This window comes from Cydia strobilella, chromosome 14 (assembly GCF_947568885.1).
Source record: "Cydia strobilella chromosome 14, ilCydStro3.1, whole genome shotgun sequence".
NCBI classification, from domain to species: domain Eukaryota; kingdom Metazoa; phylum Arthropoda; class Insecta; order Lepidoptera; family Tortricidae; genus Cydia; species Cydia strobilella.
In genome coordinates, this window is record NC_086054.1 from 1437735 (window position 1) to 1450667 (window position 12933).

Consider the following 12933-nt stretch of genomic DNA (forward strand, 5'->3'; position numbering starts at 1 on the left):
CTGTCTGGGGTGGGGTGTCTGTCTGTGTGGGGCATGTCTCATCCCGATTATAAATAAACCTTGTGGAATTAGGGATAGCCCCTTCTTACTTGATATTTGAACAATATTCTTTTCTCAAATTTGCAATGAAATGTTGACATGACTTGCCTTCAAGTTAGGTCCGGAAATATTACGTAATTACGTATCCGGTGCGATGAGTGAGATGAAGGCAACCTTCTTTTGTTTTGCGAACAGCAGCCGCGGCCCGCGATAGGACTCTCATACTCGTACACGCCCCGGCCGGTTGCTCCGCGCTAAATTCAATTTTTAGACAGTTTTTTTCCCTATTGTGGCCACCGTAGCCTATGGATATTTCATTGCAAGTTTGAAAAAAAACCGGACAAGTGCGAGTCGAACTCGCCCACCGAAGGTTCCGTACTTTTTAGTAGGTATTTGTTGTTGTAGCGGCAACAGAAATACATCATCTGTGAAAATTTCAACTGTTCTATCACGGTTCATAACCCTATATCCCGCGTATCCCTATCCGGTCTATATCTACTTGGCCTGCACCCTTCGTTTTCCGCCCTCTATAGTAATGTACTACTCTCCACAGCAAACGGTGGCGCCGCTGCATTAGCCCGACGACAGCTCGGTGACAATTTCTCGCAGCGAGTCCGCGCGAGGACCAACTGCTTCGTGACCACGGTGGACTCGCGGTTCCTCATCGCGGCTGGCTTCTGGGACAATTCCTTCCGCGTCTTCTCTACAGAGACAGGTAGCGACCTTCATGGTCATCTCTTCTACCTATTGTAGTCACTGCTAACTGAATGGCATATCTCATCTAACCAACTTCTACCAGCATTTTACATATGGTTATTTGTTTTATTATATAGGAGGCAAACGAGCAGACGAATTGCCTCATGGTAGCCTGGTGGACATTTTGTTTGCGTGAAAAATAAAGCCGATTTTGCTGGTCGATCACCAGTTCACATTCACAAGACAACACCAGATTTTGTCTATCCAAAGAACTGAATTTGAAACCTTAAAGTCAAAAAATGAAGCGCTATTATGATGCAACGCTCTTTACGTGTAGTACATGGTTCAGGTTTGTAGAAACGATTTCTGCTTGCAGCCAAGATCGTCCAAATAATCTTCGGCCACTACGGCGTAGTCACTTGCGTCTGTCGCTCGGAGTGCAACATTACATCTGACTGCTACATCGCATCCGGGTCGGAAGACTGCACCGTGCTGCTCTGGCATTGGTACGTTTGATAACTGACTCTGTTTCACCTATGTTGTGTTTCAACTTATTTGTCTGGTTGTTCAGTAGAATTAGCAGCACCATGGTGTTTAACTGATTCAGTTACCTTTCTGAGGTACCGAAACTCAGCTGTGGTGAAAATCCGTAACTCCGACATTTTATATTAAGTTTTAAGTACCTACAGCTACAATAATTCTAAATCTTCTTTTTGCAAGTACCAGGAGCGCATAATCATAAATCGTCTTACAGGTCCGCGCGGCATGGCGGCATTGTGGGTGAAGGCGAGACCCCGGCGCCGCGCGTAACGTTGACGGGCCACGACGCTCCCATTAACGGAGTCCTGGTGTCTGCTGAGCTAGGCTTGGTTATATCTTCATCAGTCAGTGAGTATTGGCGAAATTTATTTTGATGTTTGAATGCTTTTGTTGCGAAAAGTTTTCCACACAATCACCCACATGACAATGACAGTGACAATATTTTTTTATCACATGGATGAAGCCATCCATAGTACGCCTGTACACATATTATACTAGTTTCAACTACAATTGCAACTATTGGAAATGTTTGAATCAACTAAGTCTGTAGTCTGTGGTTTATGTTATGAAGTTTTTTCTTTGGATTTAGCATATAACATGTTTTTGTTAAATGGCTGAACGCCATCTGCGTCAAACTTTGCATGTATATCCTCATTTCCAAATCCACATTTATCATCATAGGATTCATAGGTTAATTATGGTAATCTTAATCCTGGTCACGGCACCAAATTGTAACACTCTCCGTATGTATAAATCGATTTCGAATGCTATTCATTATGATTCATATTCATATATTCCTCTTTTGTATAGTTAAATGAAATATTTAGAGAGGGTCAGAATATTTACAGTGATATTTGTCTGTGATCCGTAGACGGCCCCGTCCTGGTGCACACGACGTTCGGCGAGCTGCTGCGCGCGCTGCCGGCCGCGGAGGGCGTGGCGGCGCCGCGGCAGCTGGCCGTGTCGCGCGAGGGCGTGGTGGTGGTCGCCTACGCGCGCGGACACCTCGCCGCCTACTCGCTCAACGGCCGCCGCCACCGGCACGAGACGCACAACGACAACTTCCAGGTTCATTGTACACACTTTTCCCACCCCCAGACGATTCGATCCCGATTCAGACGACCTTCGGTGAGCTTTTATAGTATTTTTCAAACTCGATGGGTCCGCTGTCACTCATTGGTCGAGTCGGTATCATTTCAATACAATTTTCACCCTCCCCATCGATTTGCTAAATACTATTAAACACGCTCAACGGACACCGGCCCGAAACGCAAAACCACAACTTCCAGATAAATTAAAGATTCCGGTTATTGATGTCTCTTCAGATAGTCTCCGAAAGAATTAATATAGAACGAATAGGTAGGGAACTCCTCATATTTTTTGTATGGAGAACGAAAGTAGTTAAAGTTATTTATAGTCATAGTTTGTTAAATACTATTATCGTCTCTTTTCAGTGCCTGCTCCTGTCCCGCTGCGGGGAATACCTAGTGTGTGGAGGCGACGCGGGGGTGGTGGAGGTGTGGCGCGCCTTCACGCTGGCGCCGCTGTACGCGTTCCCGCCCGCCGGCGCGCCCGTCTGCTCGCTCGCGCTGTCGCACGATCAGAAGTGAGTGCCACCAGCTCTGATGTGCTCTGGGGCCCTGGTATAACTACCCCGTAAATTACTAGTAAACTACCCCCGGTATACGCACATAGAATATGAGTGTCACTATTTGCCTCTGAGCCGCCGTTTGCCGTTTGCATATGGCATAGTCATAAAAGAGAAATGGATCTAATCGATAAAATGAAATCCTTTAAGCCTCAATTCCGCGTCGTCAACGGCGAGATGCAGCTACCTTTGCCTCCCACCGTCGTGATATCGCACACGCGATTTTATACAAAATATGTATGAAAAAATGCTGAGAATTGATGAGTCACTACATAGTATAAAAGTCGCTTCCTGCTGTATGTCTGTCCCTATTATGCTTAGATCTTTAAAACTACGCAACGGATTTTAATGCGGTTTTTTTTTTTATAAATAGATAGGTAAGAGGAAGGTTAATAATACATCAGCACTGCACCCGTGCGAAGCCGGGGCGGGTCACTAGTTAAAAATAAAAGCAATCTCTCCATTTCTTAGTTGATCAACTTTAAACTTTGTGGGTAAATTGGACCATTTTTAGGGTTCCGTACCCAAATGGTAAAAACGGGACCCTATTACTAAGACTCTTCTGTCCGTCTGTCTGTCACCAGGCTAATCAATTTTTATTTCCAGATTCCTGCTCGCAGGTCTAGAGAACGGTTCCCTCGTGGTATTCCACATCGACTTCAACCGCTGGCACCACGAATACCAGCAACGCTACTGACTGTAGTAACCAACTACAGTAAAACTGCAGTAAACCCGGCTGCAGTAGTCACCGACTGCAGTGCGTGTAATTAATTCAATTAAATCTCTAGTTAAATATTACGAATGAATTTAGTACTCGCGTTAGTTTTGTTTATCGCTTGCGGCGATTGCGAACGCGATTAAGACAGTTTTACCCCGATAGTACCACTAATGTGGCTTTTTAAAAACTTTTTGAATATTGATGAGTATCTAAGGCAATCTAAAAGGAATTTTAAATGCAAAAGCGTGTCCCAATCTAGTCTAGTTCGTAGATTGCGCACTTTAAGCGAGCTTAGCATGAGTTGCGGGAAGACGCGCAATCTGAAGCAAAATGCGTGCGCATTCGCGGCGTATTCCCTAAATTTTGGACACATCTTATGACACATGTGTGGTACTAAAGTGAGGTATATAAAGTAACACCTGTAACACTATTTACACAAAGCGGTGTATTTTATTCGCAACGATATAATCGCCCTGGAATTAAAATGGCTTGAAATGATTTAGGTAATGTTAAAGGGCTTTCGTGTAAATAGTGTAGTGTTAGAGAAGTAATATAAGGTAACGTTGAAATCACTGGTTGTAAACTTTTTGATATTGCGTGTGAGCCGCCAAAAAGCTGCTTTACCATTTACATTCCATTTTCAAAGTATTATTTTCATTTGACTTTTACTTTAGTGAGTAGATTAAGTTTACAATATTATTTAATGTTTACAACATTTATTGAAGTTTATTTAGTAGTGCCATAGGATAATGTTTTAATGATTTACTTAAAAAAGTAATATTTGTACTTATTATAAACGTACGATCTCCAACGATTGACGTCCATTGAATTGGTTGACATAATAGTTAATATAATGTACTTAATTTATTCATTTTGGTGCAATATTTATGAATTATTTTTATATTATTATTGTATGTATTAATAAATTGTATGGTATTATTTCAGTATTGATCGACATAAATATTATTTAAATTCAATGAATTTTATTGCAATATCTATTATAAACTTAGCTTGGGGATTTTCCAATCAATTTCAATTTTTTTAAATAAGAATTCTATCTGTCCTAAGTGTACTTAACTTGTCTTTAAGAATCATTTTGCAGCTCCTTCTATTTATTACTTCTCTATTCTTGTTATATTGGTGATGGGCCTCTTGTACTTAATTATTGCAGGAATTTATTAATTTTGTTTGTTTAAGATTTTTGGTTTTTTATTAAATGGTTATACAAATATTTTAGTTTTTATTTAAATTTTCCTTTTCTTGTATTGTTTGTGGATTATTTTTAAATTGAAAACCAGGACTTTATGAATGCAAAGGCGTTGATGCCATAGATAAAGAATTATGGAAAATGTGCGGCAAATAACGTCGACGAGGGACGCGAAAGTGCCAACATGTAGACATTTTCGCTAATTATACTATGTCAATAAGCATGTAGCGGATAGAAAACTAAGGCTAAGTATAACTTCTGTTACGGCTGAGTATGAAATAATAGTTTTGTACGCAACACTCGTCGTGTGACGTTGTATTTATTGTACAATCGAGTTTTAAAAACTATATTTTTGCATCACAACACCCGCACCGCTCCTTCCGTTCTGTGATTTAGGCTTAAACGTGCACGTAGACTTACCTTCTGACTTTCCTATCTCGTGCCAAAACTAACTGTAATATAATATCGGGCAAGCAAATTCAGACTATAATAGAAATAATCTTACAGCGACCATTTTGAGCCTACTCTTACGAGAAAGCTCCATCTACTTATAGAGCATAACTATTCAAATTTACATAATTAATTAGTAGAAATAGGACTCGAAACTGTCGTATGCCGCCCTTATGTTAGATCTAAAATGACATTGTGTTCTAGAGAATTCTATATTAAACTCTAATTTCACGTAGTGGTCTTCTAGAGAATTGTACAAATAACTTGAAACCCTTATTCTCACGTCCCACTGTAGTTATGAGCGGCTGTCCTAGCTATAGTTCCTCGCTCCCTAGACTATTGCTAAGCTAATCACTCCATGCTGTAGATAGTTTAGCAACTAAAGTCGGCAAAAAATAACACCTATGTTAATAATAATAAGGTTGAAACTGACGACTTTTCTTGCTAAACGATTAGTTTTATCTTGTAGAAAAACAAAGCTACTTAATGCTTTCATTTCTGTAATGCCCCAGTAGTTACCTACTATCATAATCTTCTTAGCTCTACCTTCTCCATAACTTCACTTAATACGACAGAGCATTTCCTTTTCCTTATTACCACATAATAACGATCTATTTCGCGCGTTTTAATCAAGGTCGGACACCATTGGTAAAATTTTCTATACCATAGACAAAACAGCAACTTCTATTGGTTAAATCAGTATGGACACAAAACGCGCGAAAACGTTACGTGGAAATGAGAAGCAAATTATTCAGTTTGTTCGTAATTCAAATTTTATACATAAAAGGAGAATCCGAACTTGATCTCTTGCACGCACCTCACTAACCAGACGCTAGTCGCTACACGCAATTCTGTCCATTATAATAAGATACCTAGCATAGTTCGTGAATGTTGGTTAGAATAACTTTTTTATTTCAATAGGCGTAAGGTACACTTTGTACATAATAATCACTGTCCATTTTATATTAAGCTAAATTAATATATTTAATGTATCTACGGTTACGGTTGGATGTTTTTTTAATGCCTCGAACACGCAAGCATAGCCACGGACGGGCAGTAGAGCAACACAAGTAATAAATAATAGAAACATAGCGAAATCAGCCCCATGTCTCCTTAGTACAGCTACTGCCTCCGCCTTTCGCACCGACCCCTAGTATAATAGTAGTATATAAGATGTTCAAAAACTTTATTGGCTTTATTACATTGAATTGTTGTTGACCGTATATTACTATTTATAGTTATAATACATATAATTAGTAGGTTGTAGACTCGCTATAGACATAGAACGAGGCTGGTGGCTCATAGGCAAAACGTCTAGTTCCCGTGACATGTTTACGCTATAACAATTTTTTTCATGTTCGCAATTTCTAAATTGTTTTTGCACAATACCTATTAGAAATAGTTAACGCAGTTTAGCTTACGTCAATAATTTCTGTGTAGGTATTTCATTGTTAGTTAGTTATACACGTTGTTATGTATTTTTTTAAATGATTTATGTGTATTAAAGTAGATTTTAAATGTTTTCACAGTTGTGGGTCGAGCATAGAGTATAGAGCAAAGACCTGTCATCGGTCAAAATGGCGCATCATGTCAACTTGAGAATTTATAACGAAAATTTTAGAAATAACTACTGAAATAATCTTCTTAACTCAACAACTCAAGAAAGCACGCGCTAATGTGCATGTTACTTTGGCGAATGTAAAGCTAACTCTACACTTGTATCATTTTGCCGTATCATATCCTGTCGGAAATACGATACGGAAAATGATATGTGTAGACCCAGCTTAACGATACTGCTCACTGGCTTCTAGTAGCACCATTTCTAAATGTCCACTAACTGCGGGGAGTTGCCACTTAGTCTGTGGTTACCACACCGTTTCGGTCCATATAAAGCTGAGTCAACACTTGTATCATTTTACGTAACACTGACGCTTAATCATGATCGTTAGTGTGGACGCAAGCGATCACACTCCTATTACGGCGCGCGATCACGATACGCGACGGTAGTACTACGCGAGGGATATACGATACGGCAAAATAATACAAGTGTGGACCGAGCTTAGGATCTTCTCAATTAGTTGCGAAATAACGTATTTTCGATTACCACATTGTTTATAGGAAATTATTATTATTATGCTAAGTATATGGTGCGTTTGTATGTAATGAGAGGATCTTGAGTAATAAATAAATTGCATTAAATATACCTGATTTTTATTTATAACCACTACTTTTGGCGTTAGTTTGTGAAACCAATATTGATGGCAGGCGTTTCTTCATTGCCGAGGCAATGAAGAAATATGTGAACACGACTTTATTGTCTAAGGTGTAAGAGCGTACACATATTTTTGAAACTGGGAATGTATATGTATATACATTATATTATTAGGGCATATTTATGCCCTTGACTGTACTACGATAGTCCTATATTTCTATCTTATACGTTAGTGTTGGTGCTATAGGTACCTACCTAAAGTCGTGTTCACATATTTTTGAGCCATTTGTCTTGATCGATATTTTTGCCTTCGACTGTACATACACATGCGAGATATTAGGAATAAGTAAATTTATCATGAAGTCATGAAATACCATAATTACTTGTATTACTGAAAGTTGCTAGCCTACCTTCTCCAATTATATTCTGATTGAAGTGCATAATCCAATGTTTTAAAGCGCCCTCCACACTCGTGCGCGAAGCCGCGAACCCGAGTGTGGAGTCTAGTTCGCTAATCAGCGATTAGCGAGAAATCGACTCGACATTCGCGTGATTCGCGTTCGCGGCTTCGCGCCGCGTAGTCTGGAGCGCGCTTAACATACAGAAGAACTAAAAAGAATAAAGGGCATTTATATTAAACAATTTCTAATATAAGCTTTTTCTGAGTTTTCTGCTCTCTTTCTGCCAATCCGGTTCTTTGCTTATTTTTTTTAATTTTGTTAATTCATCATCATCATTAGCTTAAGAGTTATTCTCTTGTCGGTGGAGTATCTTCCAGCTTTCCCTATCCCGCGCCAGCTCTTTGACTTTTTGATACGACACGACCCCTACTTTTTCTTTCACTTGATCTAAAAAGCTGCGTCTGGGTTTTCCTCTACCCCGCTTCCTTCCTATCCGCCCCTCCAGGATAGTTTTAAAGAAGTAGTCGTGTCGTATTAAGTGTCCAATAATTTTCCCGCGTCTATTTGCAATAGTGTTTGTAGTGTCCTTCTAGCTAAATTGTAGCCCAATGCTAACGAGGATTAGAATAACGTTATTTATTTTTTACTTTCACTTATGACAATTTACTTTTATATTTTCTAATATATCTTTATTTAATATGTTCAGAATAAAACAAATAGAAGGTTTCAGAACGTCACTCTCAAACTGACATTGACGTTTGTCTTGTCTGTTTCCGGCCTTTCAAGTTTTCTCAGCCCCCGTTGCAATCATGGCGGTGCCCAATATTTCCAAAAAGCGAAAAGTATGTTGAAAAATGTGCCTTAATCTTTAAAATACATTTACTAAAACGTTTGGCAGTTCCATCTATACGTCTATTATGCAGTAAAAACAAAGTTAACTCAGTGAAAGTTGTGATGTTTTTGGATGTTTATCCAAATTCGATGTTCATTTCGATATATTTCCATACAATTTCCAACCAATACCTTGGATAATTTTTTCGCTATTTGCGTCTTAACCCCAAATAAGTGTAAAGTGTTTCCTAAACAATTTTTGTGCAACCAACATAACCTCTCGGTAATTTTCAGTTCGTCGGAGATGGTGTGTTCAAGGCTGAACTGAACGAGTTCCTGACCCGTGAGTTGGCCGAAGATGGCTACTCCGGCGTGGAGGTGCGTGTCACGCCGACCCGGTCGGAGATCATCATCATGGCCACCCGCACGCAGAGCGTGCTGGGCGAGAAGGGCCGCCGCATCCGCGAGTTGACCTCTGTGGTGCAGAAACGTTTCAACATCCCCGAGCAGTCGGTGGAGTTGTACGCCGAGAAGGTCGCTACCCGCGGTCTCTGCGCCATCGCTCAGGCAGAGTCACTCAGATACAAACTTATCGGAGGTTAGTTCGTTTTTGAATACAAACTGCTGGTGGAGTTGCAAAATGCTATTGATAGTAAAATTGAAATTTATTGATGTTGTAAGGGAGTTTAAAGAGTTTGAAAACCTACTAACAGATGATAAACTACCCTTGATAAAGCCAAAGCAAAAGAATGGCTTTTAATAAATATGGATCTGACCTCTTTATACATCTTGGAAATGGGTAAATTTGTTAGGGAAAACCCAAACCTGTTTACCTATATCCGAGATCAGCCGCGACGATATGAATCCCGATTTAAAAATAACCTGGCAACAATAACAGGCTCTAATTTAAAATTATACAGCTCAAGTCCGTACGCCATGGCAATAAAAGTATACAACAGAATAGATAACACTATAAAAGCTGAACAATGTAACAAAACGTTCTTGACTACACTTAAAACTTACTTGATTGACAAATGCTACTACACTCTAGAAGATTTTTTTACAGATCCGTCTGATTAGTAACACCACTATTTTTGTGTACTAATTTTAAATTTTAAATTTGGATAATATTGTAGATAAGGTTAAATTGAATCAAATTATTGACATATTGCACTCTAATATTAATCCTATTTCTAAAACATTTACATTCTTATTATTTTAATTCTTATATAATTTGACATCACTTAATAATAATTATTTGCCCATTTATTTCTGTATTTAATACACTGACAATTATCTGATTCAATTCGGCTTATATGTATAGAAACTACTAAATTGACCTACTTTTATATTATACACATAGATTTAAGATTAGATCCTAAGTATGCATGTAATATTGCTATGCCCCCACGGGGTCCATGTGGAACTACCAAGAATTTGTAATACCTATAAAACCATGGTTGCAATAAATAAATATGAAATATGGATATGCCTCAAAAGCTGGGTAGTTGTGTATGGAGGTTAGTTAACTGTTTTTGTGGCGTTATCTGCACCCCAGTTAACCTGACACTGCTACTACATCTACATAGTGGTATTGTTTTTCATTGGGGTTATATTAAACACCTTTGAATTTGTGTTTGCTTTTTATTGAAGTAGACACAGTGTACGAAGGTTACAAATATTTAATTTTAAAGTGAATCCTGATAGTCACTGTCATTTTTGCTAATCTTTTAGATGTTTATACAAAACTGCTCTCATAACTACGAACACACCTTTTTTGCGTAAATTGAATCATTATTATTTTAAAAGACTGAATTGAAATGAAATTGATAATAATATGGTGTAGGCATGTTTTTAGGGTTCCGTACCCAAAGAGGACCCTATTACTAAGACTCCACTGTCTGTCACCAGTCATGTCATGAACCGTGATAGCTAGACAGTTGAAACTTTCAAAGATGATGTATTTCTGTTGCCGCTATAACAACAAATACAAAAAACTGACAAGATGTGATCTTCCAATCTGAATGTGTGCAACAGTTCTCAAAATATGGAAATACTGTGTTTGACGTGAAGTCCAATGCGAGATCAAACATTCTTCCACAATTCTGGCAAGATAAACAGAATCACTAGTAATAACCTACGTGTTCCCTCAGGTCTGGCAGTCCGCCGCGCATGCTACGGCGTGCTCCGCTTCATCATGGAGTCGGGCGCGCGCGGCTGCGAGGTGGTGGTGTCGGGCAAGCTACGCGGCCAGCGAGCCAAGAGCATGAAGTTCGTGGACGGCCTCATGATCCACTCTGGAGACCCGTGCAACGACTACGTCAACACTGCCACCAGACACGTGCTGCTGCGACAGGGTGTGCTGGGTATCAAGGTGAGGGCTTGTTCATATTTGTCAGAGTTCAAAAACCGGCAGAGGTTGGGTTGCTAATAAAATAACTTTAGCGTTTAGCACACTCTCTAGGGTTTCGGGTCGAGATCTTGACATTAAGCTGAGTGGAGACCCTTTCAGTGACGCTTATTAATAATAAGTTAGTTTTGTTGTCCATGTAATAATATCTAAATTTGAGTGTTTTTTGAATAAATTTCTTCTATTCTATTCTTCTTCGTCGTTCCCTCATGACCGAGGATCGTAGATCTGAGGAGGAACAACTATATCCCTCCATTTAACGCGATCAAGGGCTATGTGGGCTGTGTTATATGTCTACAACTGTAATGACCAAATTATGCACGTCCTCTTGTACATTTTGAACGCTGTGCCACCACTACAGTACATTTTTTAAGCATTAGAAAAAAGATAAACAATCTAGACGTCTTTTTATTGAAAAACGCTTTTTAAAAATCAGTAGCTATTACTTATGAAAGCAAAATGATGTAATTAAATGATTGTATATGATACCGACTTATTTTTCAAAAGTGTTTTTCAATAAAAAGACACTTCTAAATCGCTTACCTTCTTTCTAATGCTAAAACATATATTGTGCCAAAATTATCTTTTAAGTGGTAGTTCCAGTGATGCCATTTATGTTGTGTTTAAGATATTTAGATTTTAGTAGCCACAGTATCAGGGATGGCTGGCCCTGTGGCCGGTGGTCTAATTTACTGTGGCAGAGCGACCAGCTTGTTTATTGGAGGGTTTGTCTGTACAGGCTCTTGTACGGTGCAAGCTGAACATTTATACTCTTTCTAAGTGTGATTACTATTGCCTCTAGCTGCCCAGTCGTGTAAAAAGGCCTTTTTTTTCCTATGGAAAAACTCCTCGCTAAGTTTAGCAAGGTGGATTCTGCCAATGTCAAGGTGTTGACTTGTAAGGCCTTATAATCTTTTTTGTATTAACACAATATCGCCGACCCGATAAAATTGCATTTGCCTGGGCATATTTTGGACTATGAGTGGCTAGAGGATAGAGCTTATACACTGTGACAAAGAATAACATGAGATTCTCTCTTTGGTGTAGCATGGGAGGCTGGGAAGGTGATGATAAGTTATATAACCAATTCTGTCCTCTTTCTTTGGCATCATAGTTAATTTTTGTCACATCAGTTGTGCTTGCCTCTAAACTATTAAGTTCTTCAACCAAGCCCTCATGAATATTTCAGACATTCATAGCGTACTCCCTCATTTACAGGTCAAAATCATGTTGCCTTGGGACCAACAGGGCAAGAACGGGCCAAAGAAGCCCCAACCCGACCACATCCTGGTCACGGAGCCCAAGGACGAGCCGGCGCCGCTCGAGCCCTCCAGCGACGTGCGGAGCCTGGCGCCCGCGCCGCTGCCCCTCCCCGTGCCCGCCACGGCTTAGTGACAAGCTATTCAATAAAAAAATATAAAAACTGATCTCTTCTTTTCACTCTTAAACCACACATTCCCTAACAGGGCTTTCCAAAATACTTTGGTATCTTGCTATGCTCGGGATTCTTTCAGCGCTATAAGAACGATTCCCGGTGAACGGGCGGAGTCATAGCGCATTTCACATTTGGACAGCCGCACATTGAAAATGCGCTCCAGCCGGTCGGTGGAAATCGTACAATACGCTATAGGTATACCTCTCGCTAAACTGTAGTCTGTAACCGCCCTAAGCAGAAAAAGAGTTAGACCAAAATAAGTCTGCAACGATTTATGCAACGCAGTGCAAGTGTTATTTATACGTCATAATTTCATAGAAGTTTGACGTTTAAAATAACGCACTGC

At 39.6% G+C, this 12933-nt stretch overlaps 2 protein-coding genes across 2 annotated transcripts in view; both read left to right on the forward strand.

Moving 5' to 3' along the window:
* LOC134747409 (neurobeachin-like) overlaps positions 1–4877 on the forward strand; it is a 951208-nt gene extending 946331 nt beyond the window's left edge. The window contains exons 54-59 of the mRNA XM_063682033.1: positions 593–754; positions 1112–1241; positions 1490–1623; positions 2147–2343; positions 2730–2881; positions 3530–4877. Of these exons, the coding sequence (XP_063538103.1) occupies positions 593–754; positions 1112–1241; positions 1490–1623; positions 2147–2343; positions 2730–2881; positions 3530–3620 (866 nt within the window). The 3' untranslated portion in view covers positions 3621–4877. The remainder of the gene's footprint in view (positions 1–592; positions 755–1111; positions 1242–1489; positions 1624–2146; positions 2344–2729; positions 2882–3529) is intronic.
* A 3746-nt stretch (positions 4878–8623) lies between these two features.
* LOC134747012 (small ribosomal subunit protein uS3) lies at positions 8624–12579 on the forward strand. The gene is made up of 4 exons (XM_063681541.1): positions 8624–8753; positions 9037–9340; positions 10896–11116; positions 12371–12579. The coding sequence occupies exons 1-4, from the start codon at positions 8721–8723 to the stop codon at positions 12542–12544; spliced, it is 732 nt and encodes a 243-aa protein (XP_063537611.1). The 5' UTR covers positions 8624–8720; the 3' UTR covers positions 12545–12579.
* Positions 12580–12933: the final 354 nt, after the last annotated feature.